We start from the raw sequence: 21920 nt of genomic DNA on the forward strand, positions 1-21920 counted from the left end.
AAAATATATTATTTATATATTCTTCTGTTTTTGTGAGATAAAGTTAGAGGTTTATCATATTTTTACATGCTGACACATATTCGTGGGACAAGAGCTAAAGGTGGAATGCCTCCAGTTGTGAAAATGCAACATTTAAAAACAGTGTTTACTGACAAATTCAGAGAGTCAGGCTGCAAAAATGACTGTTTTACTGAGTAAAGAAATGAAGAATAAAAGGGTGGAGTATTAGAGATAATACAAACTTTTTTTAAAACTGCAGACTATAATTAATATGATACAGAGAAGAAAGATTAGAGGAGTCATTGGGAATCACTAACGTTATAATAATTAAGAAAATTTTACTATTGAATATTCACACAGATTTGCTAGCTATTAAAATTGTGTCAAATACAACTCTATATCAAGTACCATTACTAAATATTACTTAGAAGTAGTGTTTAAGCAGTTAAAGACTTAGAAATTTGACTTAATTTTTTTAAATGCTTTATATGTGGTAAAGTACAAAATAAATATACATTGAAAGTGTATTTCAATACTTTAACATTTACCACATTATTTACTATATGTATACCTTTAGATAGGAATATAGTATGAAAATTATTTTCAACTGTTAGGTTTTTCTGAATGGAAATTGTTAACAGTTCATGATTATTGTCATTCTTCTGTACAAAGGACTTAAACAAGACCTCAATATCAGTAATATAAAAATAGCAGAAATCTTCCTACATGTTTCTTCTTGAACCATTGTGACCTAATGAATAAATCTTAGTACAACAAACTGAATAAACACATTACATACCAAAGTACCTCTGGATAATGCTAATAACCCCAAATCATGAGTTGTTCTCTGGACCCTAGAGCTGTACAACTGAAAAATCTCAGATTTGGCTCCCAAATTTTCTCATCAGTAGTTCCAAGAATAACCTGAGTTACTGAATCACCAAGAATAATTACTATAGTAAAATATCATTAAATTGGGCTTATTTTATAATTTGATAAAATTCAGGTATCCTAACTGATGTTAACTTTTATTATCTATGAGAGGTGACAGTCATCAGTCAGCTAAGTCATTTGCATCAAATGATATTTTCTTTGCCCATTTAGTTATAACCTATATTAATTTGGAAGAACTATATAGTTCATAATATATCTGAATGTTTTAGACAAACTGAGCTATTTCACAGAATAGAGTGATGGTGTTGGATATTCTTTTGCTAATAACTCTGGTTTGTTAGGGTCCTTCTTCAGATGCTGCCTTAAATCCCTTTTGCATCTAAGTTGTGTATAACAATTTTGGAAGTAAATTGTTAATACTAATAGCACAGATACAGTTCATCCAATGTAGTAATGTGTACCTACCACGTTTTAGGTTCTCCTCTTCTTCTAATGCATCTAAGATTGAATTGGCTGGTTTTGGTTTTTTAGTAACTGCAACACATTCTTGGCTCATATTGAGCTTGCAGACAACTTAGCTCTTTTTCCCTGAACTGCTCACAAGCCAGGCATACTTCATCCAGTATTTGTGTGATTCTGACGTTGACATCTCAAATTGGGAAAAAGTGTATTATTTTAGAGTGGGGTGGTGATGAGCTTAGTTTTCAACCTGCTTCAGTTAGTTGCCGGTGGGATGTCTAAATAGAGATGTTGCAAAGACAGAGATATGGGTCAGGGCAGAGGATAAAATGTCAAGTGTACAGAGAGATTTGCGATTTTAGGTAGTAATTAAAATTGTCAGTGTTTTTGTATGGAGATGAAGCAGCTGTGGGAGGTGATATTGCTTTCTCATACAGACTCAAGCAGAAGCTATCCACAATAGTGTCTTTATAGCCCTTTTATTATTAGTACACACTTTTCAGTCTCACTGACTTTTAAGGGACTAGTTTAGAGGATTAGTGAAATAATTCGTTTTACATTTGTGTTTTTGAATTATTAATTCCTAAGACGTATTAATTTATTAATCACCAAGATCCACAAAATTGCACAAAAAATAGTGAGATTGTATTTGGCATGCATCAGTTTAGCTGTTTACAAAATGTCTTATTTATTAAAAGTAATAATGCATATATTTTACTTGAGTAGTGACTATAACTTGAACCATCTTCAATTTAATGGATTAATTAATGGGTACAGGAAGATGATAAGGTAACAAATACCATCAAACTAAACATTTAACTTTTCATTTAGGATACACAAGAAATTGATAACTGTTGCTTCCAGTGTTGGGACTGAGGGGCTCAGGGCAGGGAGTGTGTGTGTTGGGTTGCCTTTTCACTTTGTGCTCTTGTGTACGATTCAAGTTTTGAACCATGGGATGATTTTACATTTGGAACAGGTAAAGAAATTTAAATTTTGAAACTCATTTACTTTAAACATGAGATAGTATGATGTTTAAAAAGTATTGACACTTGAAGTTAGAAGTCATAATTTCAAATCCTAATTTCTCCATTTCCTGGCCAGCTGGCCTTAGATGAATCATTTCACCTCTTTGAAAATGGGGATGGTGATAGCTGCCCTGAATACCACTCAGGGTCATTGTGAGTTCATTTAGTAAACATATCTGTGAGGCACACACTGAAAGGTGCTCATAGGAGACACATTTCCAGTCCTCAGGGCATCTACTTTCAAGTGTAGAAGTCGACAAAATTATAACTTATATTTAACTTATAATTTCTATGATGGAAATAAATATGCTATAAAAATTCATAGGAAAGATCCATAGTGGCTGCTTGGGGAGTGGTAGAGTAGGGGCTAGAGTGGTCCTTATTGAAGACAAGGATGTTTGAGTTAAGTTTTGAAGAATGGGTTGGGTGGATATGGGGGAGAAGATGAGAGAGGGAGAAGGCATTCCACCCAGAACAAGCAACATTTCCAGACCCATCTCATTTTATGTGTGTTTGTGTGTAGCACATTTTTGTTTTATTTATTTTAGGAGAGGATGCTGTAGCAGGTTCTTCCTTAATTTTGCTGACCCCCAAAATCTTGACTATGATTATTAGTTGAAATTTGGAAATAGTGGAAAATTTCACTTGGAACTTTATAGTGACCACAAAAGAATTAGTAGAGAATGACTAAAACTCACTGAGTTTTAACTTATACATTTTTATATAGACCATAAACACTAAATCATCGGATTCTGATGTCAACCTCCAATTGTTTCTCACTAAGGAACTAGTGAGAATTCTTAATTAAGGCAACTAAAGCAATAAGCCTCTAATTTGCAGTTCACTTGGAGTTCCCAGATGAGATTTTTCTTTTCTTGCATCTTTCTTGGTATTTTTGTCCCCACATACTTTTGTAAAGACATAGTTTCTTCTGTGTGTCTGGGGTCTCATCACTAAACCCTTAGTCTTCAAAAGCCTAAAATTTACTCTAAATACAATGTTTCACTCTGATTTCTGTAAACTGCTTTCTTCCAATATGTTTAGCAGAAAAGCTTGTACCTGCTTTACTTGTTAATTCACATAGCTTCTTTCCCTAATCTTGAATACTTTTTTCATCTTCACTGGGGAAGATAGGAATTTTAAATTGATTTGACAAGTTATGGAGTTCCAAGCTGTGAGTAGATATACTTTTCCTGGTGCCGTATTGTTTATAGAGCCATTAAACACCTCAACTCCATAATAGTTTATAGACATTAATATTTAACTATTTAATGCTCACTCTCCTGTAAGTCACAGTTTAGGGGCATTGATATTTTACTATTTAATATTTAACATCCAGTATGTTACAGAAGTACTTTGTAAATTGAAAATACGATATAGATAGAAGATAGTATTATTTATTATTGATATTAGCCTACAGTAAACACCATGATTATTAAAAATAAACACAGATTTTAAAAGTTTTATGCCAGTTTAGTGTTTGTTGTTTGTGTTTGGTTTGTTGTTTTTAATTTTTTTCCTTGGGCCGTGCCATGCAGCTTGTGGGATCTTAGTTGAATGACCAGGGATTGAACCCAGGCCATGGCAGTGAAAGCCTGGAATCCTAACCACTAGGACACCAGGTGTCAGGGATTTTGCAAAAATTCATGTGAGATATTTCTTAATACAGTGGAAAACATAAAATTGGGTATTGTATAGGTAATTTCCTCTTTACATTGTATTTATTTGTATGTGGGAAGGAAAAAAATGAGGCATCTCAATTTCTAAGTGATTTATCCGTTTAGAAGAAGTTAGTCCAAAGTAAGAAAGCATTATTTCTATACCTGCAGAACATTCTTCTGTTGTTAATGACTCTATCATTTCAGATCCTTTTAGCTTCGAAGAAAATAATAATAGAAAATCAAACTATATGTGACTTAAACTATAAGGATGTTTATTATCTTATACAATAGGAAATCTGGAGGTAGGGTGCATTCAGAGTTGGTTAAATCAGTAGTTTAATACCGTCACCAAAGATTCAAGTTCTCTGACTTCCCAGAGTTACCTGTCCTTTTAGGCTGGGTCTCCTCATGATCCCAAGGTGGCAGGTGTCACAGGTGATGTCTAGGGGAGAAAAGAGAATTGTACTTGCTATGTCACATTTAGGAAGAATGACAAACTTTTCAGAAGCCCCTAGCAAAAGCTACTTTAAAAATGCAAATTGAATATTTCAAACAAGTGAGGAAGACATAGTTTGCTCATAGGTCTATTATAAAAGTTGAAAATGAATAAATAGATTATAAATATATATCATTTAAAATATGGTATATATAGGATTACATTTCTTTCTCATTGGATCCCATGCTGCTCAAAGGATACTATTCTTATAAATCCAGGTTAAATTAGTTTTGTTTTTCATCAGTTGCTTCATATTACAACCATAACTATGTTGGGGGGTGGACTGTGGAGGGGGGTACTTTTCCTGGAGTTTCTAATTGTCTTTCATTATTGGGAGAAAAAACACATAAATGATTTCTACCTTCTTACTCATTCTTCTTCTTAAAGATGTGTCTGTAAGACTCCATACTAAGATTCTCATTTAGATTGATTGTTTTCCGGGCCTACGACACAGTCAATACTGGGATTTTTTTTTTCCTTCATTAGACTGTTACATTACATTGACCATGGTTTCTTTTCTTGATATTCATCTTCATTTTGCTGGAATACGTTCTTAAGTAAATTTGTCAGAAAGGAGGCAGAGTAGATGAACTTTTTGAATTTTTATACAAAAAAAAAAAGTTCTCCTGGCCTATGACTTCTTTCATCACTTTTCCACATGACTTACTGTTTCTTTCAGATCTCAACACATATCCCATTCTCAAAGAGGCCTTCCCTGACCATCTTGTTTTAAATTGTGAATCCCCTGTATTACCAGCCCTTCTTCACTGCTTTTTCTCTTAGAGCACTTTTCACAATCTAACATGCTATAATATATTTTGCTTATTGTCTTTATTTCCCCACTAAAAATGCCATAGGGCAGAGATTTTTGTGGTTTTGTTCACTGGTATATCCTTGGTACATAAAATGTCTGGCACGTAGTAGCCCCTCAGTAAATAATTGCTGAATGAATTAGTGAATTTTCCTCTCACTATTATAGTTATAAATCCAGGTTTTAAATTGTTTTCTCTCAGAAGTTTGAAGGGATTGCTCCCATGTCTTGTGGTATCTAGCGTTATTAATGTGAAAGATAAAACTTTTATAGGTGACCTATTTCTTCTCTGTTTGAAAGCTTTAATGTTTTTGGGTCTCTGGAAATTCTCAACAATGTACATAGACGTGAGGTTTTTTGATTCCAGTTGGCACTTAGAAATCCCTTTCAGTTAAGATTGTTTTTTTTTTTTCCATCTCTGGGAAAATTTATTTTTTTTTTAATTGAAGTATAGTTGATTTACAATACTGTGTTAGTGTCACGTGTACAGCAAAGTGATTTGGTTATGTATATTCTTTTTTTCAATTCTTTTCCATTATAGTGTGTTACAAGATATTGAATATAGTTCCCTGTACTATACAGTAAATCCTCACTTATCTATTTTATATATGGTAGTGTGTATCTGTTAATCCCACACTCCTAATTTATCTCTGCCCCCAAGGGAAAGTCTAGTTTTTAAAGAAAAAATTCTTCCCCTGATTTTTTACTTTATCACTATCTACAACTCCTATTGATTATCAGGTTTATCTTCTTTTCCCTTGATGTTCATTTCCCTTATTTTTCTCTTTTTAATTTTACATCTCTTTAATATAGGCTTTGATATGCTTATTAATATTTCAGCAGTGAAATCTGGCATACTGTTTTCTTTGACTAAGATGAAATACTAAATAGTAGGCTAAAATAGGATAGATTGAATTAATATTTGCATTTTGGTTATGACTACTAATAATGAATGACTAAGGTAGCTTATCATATCAGTAGAAAAAGGAAGTATTCATCAATAAATGATCACTAGTTTACTGGAAAAGGATTTAGTCTAATTTCTCCTCAGACACTATATATTTTAAAAATTATATAATAAGAAAATAATATACATCTATAAAATTTAGGAGTAGGGAGGTTCATCACAATATTATTTATATGGGGATGTCCAGATGTCTAACAGCATTTAATAAGCTGTCATACTGGTATTACGAAATGCTTTGCAGCCGCTAACAGCTATATTTTCAAAGAATATGTAATGAGATTGGAAATGGTACACTATCCCATTTATTTATTTATTTATTTATTTATTTATTTATATACAGTTGTCTCTTGAACAACATGGGTTTGAATTGCATAGGTCCACTTATACATGGATTTTTTTCCATAAAGATGTACTGCATTACTTTTTTTTTTTTTTTTTTTTTTGCGGTACGCGGGCCTCTCACTGTTGTGGCCTCTCCCGTTGCGGAGCACAGGCTCCGGATGCGCAGGGTCAGTGGCCATGGCTCACGGGCCTAGCCGCTCCGCGGCATGTGGGATCCCCCCGGACCAGGGCACGAACCCGTGTTCCCTGCATCGGCAGGCGGACTCCCAACCACTGCGCCACCAGGGAAGCCCCTGCATTACTATTTTTGATCCATGGTTCAAGGATGCAGAACCAGATACAAAGGGTCAACTATAAAGATATACATGGATTTTTGACTGTGAGGAGGATCAGCATCCCTAACCCCTGAGTTGTTCAAGGATCAATTGTGTGTATATAATATAAATTTTTGCACATGTTTAAAAAAAAACTAGTGAAAAATATTCAAAATGTTAATACAGGTTTCATAATCCCTTATATGAAACTGTTGGGCCCATATGTATTTCTGAATTCCAGGTTTTTTAGATTTTGGAACAATAATAAATGCATTTACATGATAGTGTCTAAAGAAGTATTCTATAATCAAACACATTCATATTTCTGCAGTGAAACATGATTGTTCACATTAAGTAGAATACATAAAGTCTATAAATATTTTCATGTCAGTTGAGGTCACATTTTGCTGGTAAATGAGTTTATGCCAAACTTAATTTTTAAATTCCAATTTTTTAAAATGTTTTTGGAATTTTAGAATATGTCCATTTTGGATCAGTAGTAGTTAGCTTGGGCAATGAGATTATGACTGATTTTAAAATTTTATTCTTTATAATTTTTCAAGTGTTCCTGTACTTACAGGAGCATATGCATATGTATGTTACAGAAAAATATTTTAGTAACAAATTTAAGAACTATGACTATATATACTTGAGTTAAGTTTTCTTATTAAATCTTAGCCTTTCCTGGAGAAAGGAAGAAGAGTCCAATTCACCAGAAGCTATTCATTCATAGATTTAACAAATACTTATCCAGTAACCATACTATTTTAATAAACATAGATAACCTTATAAGTTTTCAGGGAAGTTAATATTTCAAACATAATATAATACCATTTCACACTCTTCTTATTGTCAGAAATTAGGAACTCATACAATTCCAGTTGTTCACCAGGATGCCAAAGAGAAGCAGGAAATTTCATATACTGCAGGTTGGGTATCAATTGATACAACCATTTTGGAAAGCAATTTGATAATATCTAGTAAAGCTGAAGTTGTGTATATACTCTCTAAAACCTCTTCCATGTCATGTGACTTGTCATCAGTACATTGATTTATACTGTTTGAAAGTGGAACTTTTTCAATTTCTCTTGCATCTTGCCTTAGCATTTTATTTATTGTAATTTTACACGCTGGTATTACTGGTTTCTCACTAACTGTGATTTTTTTTCTTTTGGGGGACAGTACATTTGCTATTCAGTAACTTGCTTCCTGAGCCTTTTCACAGTGTGGCTTTTTATTTTTTTAAAACAAAAACTTTACTTATGCTTGTTTTGATATTCTAATAGTCATGTAAATATTCAGCACCTTTACTTGTCAAGTGTGATACGCAGTTGACTGTCTTGTCAATTTTGCTGAGGCGATGACTGCTATTTTCCATGGAGAAGTACATGGAGTAGGATGACTAGGATTACCAACCAGAAGTGTCAGTGGATCTAGGCATAGAATTTCTCTCTTACATTGTATAGTTTCTCAGAAATCACTGTAGTTTTCTTATTTCTCAAATTTTGTGGATCACCTTTGTTCCACTTCAGAATTGTCTCATGTATCTCTTTAAATTGAAAATGTTAAAAGGCAATAGTGAGATTTTTAGACTCAACTTTTCATTCAGCAAACGTTGAGTGTCTACCATGTGTTAATTACAGATCAGGAATACGGTATGAATACAACCTAATCCCATCTTCAAGGAACTTAAGACCTAGCAAGTAAGACTTGGTTTCAGTGTGGTGTGGTAAATGCTAAGATGGTTAAGTAGGGGTTGGATAGAGTTAAGTCGAGGTCTTCCAAGTCAGGGGTCAGCAACCCTTTTTTGTAAAGGGCCAGGTAGTGTATATTTTAGACTTTGTGAGCCATATTGTCACAACTACTCACCTCTGCTATCATTACGTGAAAGTAGCTATAGAGGATACATAAATGAATAAGTGTGGCTGTGTTCCAATAAAACTTTATTTATGGACACTGAAATTTGAATTCCATATGATTTTCACATGTCACAATATATTTTTCTAATATTTTTAACCATTTAAAAATGTGGGGCTTCCCTGGTGGCGCAGTGGTTGAGAGTCCGCCTGCCGATGCAGGGGACACGGGTTCGTGCCCCGGTCTGGGAAGATCCCACGTGCCGCGGAGCGGCTGGGCCCGTGAGCCATGGCCGCTGAGCCTGAGTGTCCAGAGCCTGTGCTCCGCAACGGGAGCAGCCACAACAGTGAGAGGCCCGCGTACCGCAAAAAAAAAAAAAAGTGAAAACTATTTATAGCTCTCAGATCATACAAAGACAGATGGCAGGCCAAATTCAGCTCACTGGCCATAGCTTGCCAACCCTTGTTCTAGGTCTTTGAATTGCAGGATATTGTTAAATGTGCTTATTTCTGATAGCTTATCCAGTCCCAGCTACTTTCATTTACTAGAGGAGTTTAGTAACCTGTCGTCTTTAGAAATATTGAAAGTCTTATTGCTAATCCCGGTGGTTTCTGGTTATCCCTGATATTCTGAATACTAACTGTGATTCTATTAGGGTAATAAAAACAACAATAATAGTTCTACTGCATTAATGATATGCAAGTTTCCCAGCCCACAGGTTCTAAACTCAGTTGCTTACAGGGTCAAGTAAAAGGCTTGAGTGTTTGAGAAACAGGGAGTCGTGTGAGTTGGGGCACAGTGAACAACAACACATGCCTCATCTAAAACAGTCAACAGCCACTACTTAGTTCCATCCAGTAGTAGGATGCAGCCCTAATATTCCCTGATAAAAAACATCTTAAGAGAAGCCAGAAAGCCAGACTTAAATCTCCCAGTTGTTAAATTTGGTAACAAATATGTTGTTGTTTTTTTAATTCTTTCTGTGAATAAAATAAAACCATCTTTAGGTCCCATTTAAGCAGGCTGGCAACTTGCCATCTCTGTCCTAGCATTTTCTGTGTCAAAGGAACTTTTACAGAAATATCTATAGTGATATGCATTAATGATTTTATTTTGAAATTTTAAGCCTCAGAGGATATTTTTATCTTAATACTGAAAATATTGTTAAGGCAGTTTTAAACTATAAGTCAAATGCAAATTTCTATACATGATGTTCACATGTTCAACTCTCATTAAGTCCAGGCTTGAATGTATCCAGTACTACTTACAGCTTTCCCCTATAGCTAAATTTATGGTCACAAGCTTTTTTTCTTTTTCATTTTGTTAACAACTTTATTGTGATGTAATTCAAATACCCTATAAATCACACACTTAAAGTCTACAATTTGTTTGTTTTTAGTATATTCACAGAATTGTGCAGCTGTCACCACAGTCATTTTTAGAACATTTTTATTACCCCAAACCCTTTAGCTATTACCCTCCAAATTCCCCCATCCTAGGCAACCTCTAATTTACCTTCTGTCTCTATAGATTTACCTATACTGGATATATCCTATAAATAGAATCATACAATATGTGGCCTTTATGTCTGACTTCTTTCACTTAGCATAATGCTTTTAAGGTTCATCTAGATTGTAGCATGATTCAGTACTTCATTTCTTTGTATGCTGAATATTATTCCATTGTATGATATACCATATATTGTTTGTCCATTCATCAGTTGATGGACTTTTAACTTGTTTCCACATTTTTCCTATAATGTATGCATAATGCTGCTATGAACATTCATGTACAAGTTTTCATGTAGACATATGTTTTCATTTCTCTTGGGTATATACTTAGGAATGGAATTACCGAGATATATGGTAACTCTTTGTTTAAGCTTTTGAGGAATGACCAAGCTTCCAAAGCAGTTGCAACAGTTTACATTTCCACTAGCAGTGTTTGGTGGTTTCAGGTTTTCCACATTCTTGTCAGCAACACTTGTTATTATCTGACTTTTTGATTATAAACATCCTCATGGGTGTGAAGTGCTATCTCGCTATGGTTTTGATTTGCATTTCCCTGATGACTAATGATGTTGAGCATCTTTCCATGTTCTTGTTGGGCATTTGTATATCTTCTTCAGAGAAATGTCTATTCAGCTTGCCCATTTTAAATTGGATTTTTAAAACTTTTATTATTATTATTATTGAATTGTTCTTTATATATTCTAGATACAAGTTCCTTATCCAGTATATGATTTGCAGATATTTTCTCTCATTCTGCAGTTGTCTTTTCACTTGCCTGATAGCGTCTTTTTTTGGCTACTTGGACCCTCAGCAGTGAAAGTGCAGAGTCCTAACCCCTGGACCACCAGGGAATTCTCTGATAGTGTCTTTTGAAGCACAGAATTTTAAAAATTTTGATGAAAGCCAATTTTTTTTTCTTTTTCTTGTGCTTTTGGTGTCATATCTAAAAAGTCATTGCCAAGTCCAAGGTCACCAAGATTTACCTCTTTGTTTTCTTCCAAAAGTTTTATAATTTTAGCTTTTTAGATCTTTGATCCATTTTGAGTTAATTTTTGTATATGGTGCAAGGTGGGGAGGGGGTGGAAGTCATAGACTTTTAACTTCAAAAATCAAACCAAAGGTAAAATATCTGAAAATACTAATAAATGAATACACAAATAAGTGGCAAGAGATACATGAAACAAGATTGCCAAAATATTAATAATTGTTGACTGAGTGATGAGTACCTGGGGTTTATTATGCTATTTTCTCTACATGTTTTGTTTGAAAATATCCATATAAAATGTTCTTCTAAATATCAAGGTTTTAAAAAATATCAATTTATTACAGTTTCTTACTATCTTTTTTTTTTTTTTTTGCAGTACGCAGGCCTCTCACTGTTGTGGCCTCTCCCCCTGTGGAGCACAGGGTCCAGACACGCAGGCTCAACGGCCATGGCTCACGGGCCCAGCCGCTCCACGGCATGTGGGGTCTTCTTGGACCGGGGCACGAACCCTTGTCCCCTGCATCGGCAGGCGGACTCTCAACCTCTGCGCCACCGGGGAAGCCCTCTTACTATCATTAATCGCAGGCTTGTCATTGTATCTTTAGCATGGCTTGGTGTTGGGCTGTTAGTTACTAGATGGCCATAAGTACAAATTCGGTCATAACTATGAAAATCTTATTTAAAATATTATGAGAAACTAAAATCAAGATATCAAATTAAGCTAAAACTTTTTTATCCCAAGGTTTCTTAATTCTTGATTTAACCCCAAATTTTATTCTATTTAGAATTTTATGAACAGTATATTTAAATGTGTTGTATGCAGATTTGTGTAAAGTTTATAGATTACTACAGTGTACTTCTCAAACTTGTGTTGAGAGGCAGCTGTTCTGGAGAATGCTGAGTGGGGGAAAGTTCATTTTTGCCTCAGGTAAGCTTGCAGTTGAACAAAATTAAATTGGTTTTCTTACTACAAGATTTCTCAGGACCCTTTAATGTGCAAGTATGTATCATAAATTTTTAAGATTTGGCAAGCAGTGTTTTTTAAGCTTATTTGACTACTAATGTACTATGGAATAGTTTGTAAAACACTGGCCTGCATATTTAAAATCACGTTATGTCCGTACATAGACAGTTAAGTAGTTTGTTATCATTTGCTTATCATTACCTCGATGGCTGTCATTTCTTAAAATTTCTCCTTATGTCTATCCTTTTCTGTTGCTTTTTCTTATTTCTTTATTTTACTCTTATATATTTGTCTAACTACTAAAAGTGACCAGATTTTGAACTTGCTATGTTTCTCTGTAGGTGTGGGGTTTGTAAGACTAAAAAATATTTTTCAGTTAATTATGCATTTAAAATATAATAAGTTATGGCTTTATATTTATTTGTACTTGTTATTTTTATAGCATTTGAAAAACTAGCAAAAGATAGCAATGTTTAGAGAATTACAACTATTAGGTATATTTTGGTATCTTTCTAATTGAATTTTGCTTTATTCCAGAAAATATAGCCAAAGGAATAACTAGCAGACTTAAAATCATTCAGAATTGTGCCACTCAGAGATAATTATAAGCATCTAAATTTTTTTGATAAAAGTAATACTTATACATGGGGGAAAAAACCGTGGAACTTTATTGAGAGGCATAAAATGAAAGCCTCTCTATTTACCTCCCAGCTGACCATCCCTACCCCAAATCATTAGGGCTTTTCTCCTCAGGTAACCACAAATAATAGTTTCCCAGGTATCCTTTGTTATTTGTTTCTTGAATATCCTTTGTTGTTTGTTTATATTCAGGGCAACATAAAATTTATACCTATTTTGTTTTGTTTTTCACTTTGAGATATTTTAGGATGAGAATTTGAAGGTCACATATTATATTCTACCGTAAATACTGTGAACTTTTTGTCATGTTTCTTTCCATCTGTGTCACTAGTGCAAGATCATGAAGGACAGGATGAGCCTTGCTTGCACAACTCAAACTTCCAAACTGGAACATTTTAGTATTTTAATATTTCGTATGCAGTTTATGTGGTGATTTAAATCCAAACTAAAGCTGACTTAAAAGCCTTCCAAGTAGTATGACAAAAGATTTTTTAGATTTGTGAACTTATGTTAAGTCCTATTAGACTATGAAAATTAAATTGTCTTTTGAAATACACTTAAAAATCTTTATTGCAAATGATTAGACAAAAGCCATGCTCTAATATGATTTTTAATTCCATCCCAGTAACATAGGTCTAGAAGTAAGTCAGCAAGCCAGATGGAAAAAGCTGCTTTTAATAGCTATGGGACTGTGAAAGTATTTTTCTTCTGTTCCTTAGGAAATATGTACATAGGAATATTAGTGTTTTCTTGGACTGCACTTTTCTTTTACATTAAAACTTTGATTAATGAGAATTAGGGGAGATTGCACTATTATGGTTAATTGAATTTTGGTTATCTGAGGAATAATTAGTAGAACTTCATATTGCTCTGTTCCTTATTGTTGAAAATCTTCCTGATCTCTGTCAATACCCTTTCTTGCTTTAGTAATTAAATACTTGTTTGTTTCCACTATTTGTCTGTGAGAGAACCATGTCTAAATTATATATCTCCCCCCCCAAAAAAAATGCCCTCGGGCTTCCCTGGTGGCGCAGTGGTTGAGAGTCTGCCTGCCGATGCAAGGGATACGGGTTCGTGCCCCAGTCCGGGAAGATCCCACATGCCACGGAGCGGCTGGGCCCGTGAGCCATGGCCGCTGAGCCTGTGCGTCTGGAGCCTGTGCTCCGCAACGGGAGAGGCCACAACAGTGAGAGGCCTGCGTACCGCAAAAAATAAAATAAAATAAAATAAATTATATATCCCAGTCCCTCGCACAGGAAGGTCAGACACAAAATTAAGTGCATAGTAAATACTTTTTAAACACTTTGGTTGTTGAAAATAACCTAGTCTTTCTTTGTTTTGGATTTGGCAGGCAGTATACTGACTTTTTTCTCAGTAAGCTGACCTTTTACCATTATGTTGTTTCAGGTACATGTATAAAAGTTTGGATAACATATATCAGTTAAAAAAAGACATTAGAGCCACGGAAGGCCCCGAATAGCCAACAATATGGTACTGGCCCTAAAAACAGGCACACAGATGAATGGAACAGAATAGAGAGTCCAGAAATAAACCCACACTCAGATGGTCAATTTATGATAAAGGAGACAAGAATATACAATGAGGAAAAGACAGTCTCCTCAATAAATGATATTGGGAAAACTGGACAGCTACATGCAAAAGAATGAAACTGGACCACTTTGTTACACCATATTCAAAAATAAACTCAAAATGTGTTAAAGACTTAAATGCAAGACCTGAAATCATAAAACTCCTAGGAGAAAATATAGGCAGTAACCTCTTTGACATTGGTCTTAGCATTTTTTTTTTTTTTGGTTACTCCTCCTCAGCAACATGGATGGACCTGGAAGGTGTTAATGCTAAGTGAAATAAGTCAAACTGAGAAAATACTGAATGATTTCACTTACATATGGAATCTAAAAAACAAAACAAAACAGAAACAGACTTGTAGATACAGAGAACAAACTGGTGGTAGCCAGAGGGAAGATGGGGTGGGGACACAGACAAAATAGGTGAAGAAGATTAAGAGAGACAACTTTGTGTGGTTACAGATAACGTATGGTTATTGTGGTGATAATTTCATAATGTATAAAAATATCAAATCACTATATTGTACACCTGAAACAAATATATTATTAATGCAATTTTAAGTAAATAAATAAATAAAGCAAACAATAAAGAAATCTTAGTATATAATAATTTTGAATGTTATTTTTACATTGTAAATACAGTTACTATAATGGAATGTTTTTAATTAAAAATTTAAGAATTCCATGCTTTGATAGATTGGCTTGCTTTAGGCAGGTATAAAACTTAAGGTCATGAGGTTCATACATCTGTGGCTAATGTAGTTTTCTTCCCTTCCCTTCTCCTCCCCATCTAGTACATATGCTTTTTAAAGTATACTTTATATTTACAGAGTTTCTTTGTTTTTTATGGTCTGTTGCTAGAGAGAAAGTTAATTCTCTGAAACAGTTTTTGGTTTATTTATAGATTGGTCAAAGAAAAAATGATGTATGAGAAAGAAGCAAAACAACAAGAAGAAAAGATTGAAAAAATGAAAGCTGAAGATGGTGAAAATTATGCTATTAAAAAGCAGGTAAAATTATATCTTAAATAATAACAGCTAACATTTACATAATACCATATTAACAATGGATTAACAGCCCTCTGAGAAGGTCCTACTAAAGGTCCTATTAAAATCTCCATTTAAAAATAAGGAAAGTTACCATCTAAAAATAAGGAAACTGGGGGCTTCCCTGGTGGCACAGTGGTTGAGAGTCTGCCTGCCGAAACAGGGGACATGGGTTTGTGCCCCGGTCCAGGAGGATCCCACATGCCGCGGAGCGGCTGGGGCCGTGAGCCATGGCCACTGAGCCTGCGCGTCCGGAGCCTGTGCTCCGCAACGGGAGAGGCCACAACAGTGAGAGGCCCGCGTACCGCAAAAAAATAAATAAATAAAATTAAGGAAACCGAAACACAGGTTAAATAACTTGCCCATGGTCACACAACTCCTAAGTGGCATACCTGGGATTTGAAGACAGGCATTCTGGCTCTGGAATTTGTGCTCCTAGCCATTAAGCAGTACTGCCTCTCCAGTTTTAAGTATTAAATATAAAATGGCCTAGTCTTATAATTAAATATACTTATATTTACAGATATTTTTCCCAAACTGATATGAAGACCACCAAAATTACACACACACACACACACACACACACACACACACACACACACACACACACACACACATATAAACACATTATGCATTTCAATGGCTACTTCTGATTATCCTCATGGCAAGTTTCAGTCTCCTTAGCATTGTATACATGGCTCTTCTTAATTTTGGTACCTCCTTATCATTCCAGCCTCATCTTCTGCCAGTCCCTATCTGGACCTCTTAGGTCCTGCCTTTTAGTTTCCTGAACAAGCCCTTTCTCCTTTACCTCTGAGATATTGCATATGTCTGGGATGTTCTTCCTACTGGTCCTACCTACCCTCTCCTTATTAATTCCTACTTATTCTTTAAACCTCCTCTACACTCCACCCTAACACTGAGTTAGGTGCCCCTCCTCTGTGGTTTCATAACACTTTATTTATTCTCATCATAACATCTAATTTATATTCACTCCTGCTTGACACTTCTTTTGTAATAGCTTGAGAAAATAGAGGCTGTCAAGGGAACTTATATTCCCACCACAAAATCTGTCAATCTACCTGCACCTGTACCCATACTACCCACCTTCCTTCCTGTTAGAGTGGATTATGTGCCTCAGCCCTTGTTACAACCATCAGTGACATTGTTATCACTTCTTTCTTACATAACCTCTCCTTGGAATGCTCTTTTATGTTGGCATCTTTGATAGAATGGTCACCAGGTTTCACTGCCATTTTTTGTCACTCTGCTTTGCTGAAACTCTCCCTCTCCCAGCTTGCTGTCTCTCTCCCATCTCTCTCTATGTGTCTCTTTATCTCTCTATCTTTAAAAAAATTTTTTAACCTTAAGAGTTCTAGCTACAATTCCTCTTTAGGTAATCTCATACCATCCTTTAACTTTAAGTACCATCTTTATGCCCATTCATTTGTTTGCACAGAACATATTAATTGAACCCCTGGCTACTTGCCAAATACTGTTCCAGGCACTCTTAGACATGGCATTAAAAGCAACAACAAAACAGAAAAACCCCAAATTCCTGCTAACTTGACATTCATTCTGGTGCCAATATCTCCCAAATTTCTATCTCTGGGCCCAACCACTCCAATATGTATCAGTATATTCAACTGATCACCAATTTGACATATCCCTTGTGTGTTCAATACAAGAATCTTGGTCTTCCCTCAACCCAGCTCACCTCCCTGAAACAAGAAGCTAGTCTTTCTCTTGTTTCCCCCCTCTCAATAAATGTTACGTCTACTTATTCAGATACCCAAACCAAAACTTACGGGTCTTCTCTTGATCACCAAGTCCTCTTTCTTTTTCGTTACATTTCTTTCTCTACTGCCACTATCCTAGTCAGTCCACTATCACTTCATGGCTGTACTACTGCAAAAGCCTTCTGGCTGATATCCTCTTTGTCTCTTGATAACTCTCCATTCCTTTCATACCACAGTAGCCAGGTTGATCTCTTTAAAAAGTATATCAGATTACTTATCCCTTTACTTAAAATCCAGTGTCCAGTGCATTTGGAATAAAATCCAGATAACACTAAGTAAAAGGAGAATATAAAATAACTTATACAGATTATATCTCAAGACTTATTTTTTAAATCAGCTTTATGAACTCACAGTGGTTTTCATCATATAAATTATGTTACAGATGGTAATGCACACTTAACCCAGACTTTAATTAAGTAAAATTAATCACTTAAAGTGGATTTTTCTTTTTTTTTCTTTCTTTTTTTTTTTTTTTTTTTTTTGCGGTACGCGGGCCTCTCACTGCTGTGGCCTCTCCCGTTGCGGAGCACAGGCTCCGGACGCGCAGGCTCAGCGGCCATGGCTCACGGGCCCAGCCGCTCCGCGGCACGTGGGATCTTCCCGGACCGGGGCACAAACCCGTGTCCCCTGCATCAGCAGGCGGACTCTCAACCACTACGCCACCAGGGAAGCCCTAAAGTGGATTTTTCTGTAGGTAGTTGCTTTCTGTTGTGCACAAGGAATGCAGTGGCACTTGAAATGTCTCCTTCTTCAGGTTATACAAGAAGAGAACTTTCTTATTTTCTTGAGCTTCCAGGAGAGCCTCCCTTCCTCTATGTATGATCTAACAAAGAACATTCGTGTGTCAGATATTCTTAAATTGAGAGAGGATTTGTAAATAGGTGTGCAGATACAGTATGTCCCCCAAAATGTTGACTTTTGTAAACTAACTGCCCTTCATAAGGATTTACATATGGAATGTAACTTTTTGATTCTTAACTTTATGTTAAATTCTTTTTAAATATATACTGCCATAAATATTCATATCATTTTTGTATCTCTCTCACTTTAAGGTACTCTATTTTTTTCCCACATTTAGTGAGAAACATTATAACGTAGTGTATCACTTATTTCACATAGGTCCTTCTTAGACCCCATCTGGTTTATTTTCCCACTTGTGTAGTTAGTGACCTTGTTTAGTTTTTTCTTTGCCTTTTTCTTTTCATCACCAATAATGTATTTTAAAATAGTCCTATAGCTAGAATATGAGTTGTAAGTTACTTGGAATGGGGAATGTGTTTCCTTTCTAAATAAAATTCTACAAATAACGTCACAGATTATCACAGAATCTGTTTTATTTCATTTGTATTTATATATTGATTATCTTTCAGTAAAATTACTACTTGATAGGTAAGGATTAACTCTTTATTGAATCCTATGTTCTAATTGTTACTTAAAGATATTAGTCACTCACATATATGTGGAATCTAAAAAAAAAATAGTTCTGAAGAACCTAGGGGCAGGACAGGAATAAAGACGCAGACGTAGAGAATGGACTTGAGGACATGGGGGTGGGGGGGAGGGTAAGCAGGGGAGAAGTGAGAGAGTGGCATGGACATATATACACTACCAAATGTAAAATAGATAGCTAGTAGAAGCAACCACAGGGACATCAGCTCAGTGCTTTGTGCCCACCTAGAGGGGTGGGATAGGGAGGGTGGGAGGGAGGGAGACGCAAGAGGGAGGGGATATGGGGATATATGTATAGATGATTCACTTTGTTGTACAGCAGAAACTAATACACCATTGTAAAGCAATTATACTCCAATAAATATGTTAAAAAATAAAAAAAATAAAGATATTAGCCACTTACTGGTTATATCATTGACTACATATGCAGATGTAAAAGGGGAAAAAATTTGTTCAAAAACCCTTTCTAAACTCAACCATGTTAAAATTCTTTTGTCACAGTGGTCATGGTTTATAACATGATTTTCTAGATTCATAGTCAGCCTAGTACTTAAATTCAAGAATACCAACCCATATCTAATTACAGAGCAATAAATTGTTTTGTTTTCTGATATTCTCAACCTGCAGTGTATACAGTTTTCAGTTGCAGTTTTGTTTCAGGGTCTCATGAAACCTTGTCTTTAGCCCAGCCTACATGCTTTTCTCAATTCCTTTTCCTGGCTTAGCTTTGCGGTGGCCAGCCTTACATGTTTTTTCTTATGTGCAAGGGGAGTTGCATTGCCAGAAGCACTGCTCTTTTCCTAATTGCCTACTACTGTAAGGTCAGGAATTGTTTCATGACATTTGCTGATGCCCCTCGTAAAAAATATGGAAGCCAAGTGCCAGATTTTGTGGGTTCTCTACTCTTCTCCCTGTATTTCCTCCTCTTCTGAGCTAAATGCCATCCCCAGTCACTGTACACTACCTTGACTTTTCTCTCACTTGGTTCCATTTTGCTCTGGCTTTCCTAGATCTTCTGAACGAGCCCTAATATTTTATAACATACACATACAATGCTGTCTCTTGGTCCCTGTCAAACTTCTTACCTGAAATTGATTGCCAAAATTGTTCTCTCTTGCACTGGGCTTAATTTTGGTTGTTTTAAAATAAATAACTAGGCAGAAGTTTCAGGACCCTAATAAGCCAAAATACCAGTCGAAGAGTTATTCTATAACACGGCATTCAAATGTTGACTCGATATTGATTTTAACCTTCTGCTGATGATATTCCTCTTTTCCTCCAATATCCTCATCCCCCGATTAGGGATGGTTACAGAGGATTTTGCCCTTAACTGGTGAAGGTATTCTCGTCTTTTTTTGTTTTTTTTTTAAAGCCTATTCTGGAGCAGAAATGATTGGTAATAATGACAATCAAACATATCTCAGTTATTTTACATAAGGCATGATGCATCTCTTACCTTCCAGAAGTAATATTAAAGGACAAACTGGTTCAATTTTTAACCAAGGTTTCTCACAAAAACCTTACATTTATTACATATAATTGCAGTATTGTGAAATTTTGCACCACATTTTTTGTGATTTACTTGAAACATGAGTTAACGTTCACAATTTGATATTTCTTTTTCCTAAAACTGAAGGGGCAATTTTTTCATTAAATATATGGAAAATAATAGGAGGTTTCAGTCTACAAAGAGGAATTTGACCAAGGGTCTCTTACAAGGCTGCAAGAAACACCAGAGTTTTTTTTATCAATAACTAAAATTTTATTGTCTCTTGGTACATATAATCAGGTTTATAAATGGTGTTCTATTTATACACTTGCTTTTTTCGTTTTTTGTTACAGACTCACAGGGAGTTGCAAAATATTTTCAGGGAAGTCTCATATACCCTTTACCATTCCTTTTACAATGTAGCATCTTGCATAATTATATTACAGTATCCAAACCATGAAACTGACATTGGTACACCACAGAGCTTATTTACATTTCACTAGTTATACATGTACTCATTGTGTGTGTGTATAATTCTGTGCAATTCCATTGCATGTGTAGCATGTGTAACTACTGCACGATCATGATGGAGAACCATTCCGTCACAAGACTGCCTTTTGCTATCTCTTTATAGCCCCTGTCCTCTCCACCCCTTAAATCCTAAATAATTAACACTCTTTAAAGAATGTTATATAGCATGGAATGGAATCACACAGTATGTAACCTTTTGAAATTGACTTTTTCCACTTAATAATTTCTTGAGGTCCATCAAGGTCATTGAGTGTATCAATAATTTGTTCCTTACTATTGCTGAGTAGTGTTCCATGGGATGAATGTACCACATTTTAACCATCGAAGGACACTTGGATTGTTTCCAAGTTTTGGTTGATACGAAAAAAGCTGTTATGAACGTTCATATTCAATTTTTACATGAACATAAGTTTTCATTTTCTGGGATAAATGCCCAAGCAATTGCTGGGTCATATTAGTACATTTTTTGTTTTAAAAGAAACTACCAAACTCTTTTCGAGTGGCTGTACCATTTTATGTTCCTACCAATGATGTTTGAATGGTTTGACTTCTCCACATCCTCACCAGCATTTGGTGTTATCACTGTATTTAATTTTAGCATTTAACCATCACCTACATGATAAGTGTGTAGTGATAGCTGATTGTGCTTTTAATTTGGATTTCCCTAATAGCTAGTAATGTTGAACGTCTCATTTGCTTATTGCCCATCTGTATATCCTCTTCAGTGAAATGTCTGTTCATGTCTTCTGCCCAGTTTCTAAATAGATACTTTATTTTTTTACTTTTTGAATTTTGAGAATTTTTAATATTTTCTAGATAAACGCCCTTTGTTGGATATGTGGTTTGCAAATATTTTCTTTCAGTCTCTAATTTGTCTTTTTACCCTCTTAACACAATTTTTTACTGAGCAACAGTTTTTAACTTTGAGAACACCTTATTTACAGCTAATGCTTCCTTTTGTGAATCATACTTTTGACCTCAAATCTAAGGCCTCCTTGCCTAGACCTAGGTCCTGAAGATTTTCTCTTTTTTTTCTAAAAGTGGTATGGTTTTATGTCTTACATTCAAGGCTTTGATTGATTTTGAGTT

The 21920-nt window shown here is 35.1% G+C and overlaps 1 protein-coding gene across 1 annotated transcript in view; it reads left to right on the forward strand.

The window, feature by feature from the left end:
- Positions 1-21920, forward strand: part of TBCA (tubulin folding cofactor A) — a 102210-nt gene that overhangs the window by 69823 nt on the left and 10467 nt on the right. Inside the window, exon 2 of the mRNA XM_082836156.1 lies at positions 15422-15527. Within this exon, the coding sequence (XP_082692282.1) occupies positions 15422-15527 (106 nt within the window). The remainder of the gene's footprint in view (positions 1-15421; positions 15528-21920) is intronic.

The sequence above is a fragment of the Leucopleurus acutus genome, assembly GCF_964270905.1.
Source record: "Leucopleurus acutus genome assembly, chromosome: 3".
Classification (NCBI taxonomy): domain Eukaryota; kingdom Metazoa; phylum Chordata; class Mammalia; order Artiodactyla; family Delphinidae; genus Leucopleurus; species Leucopleurus acutus.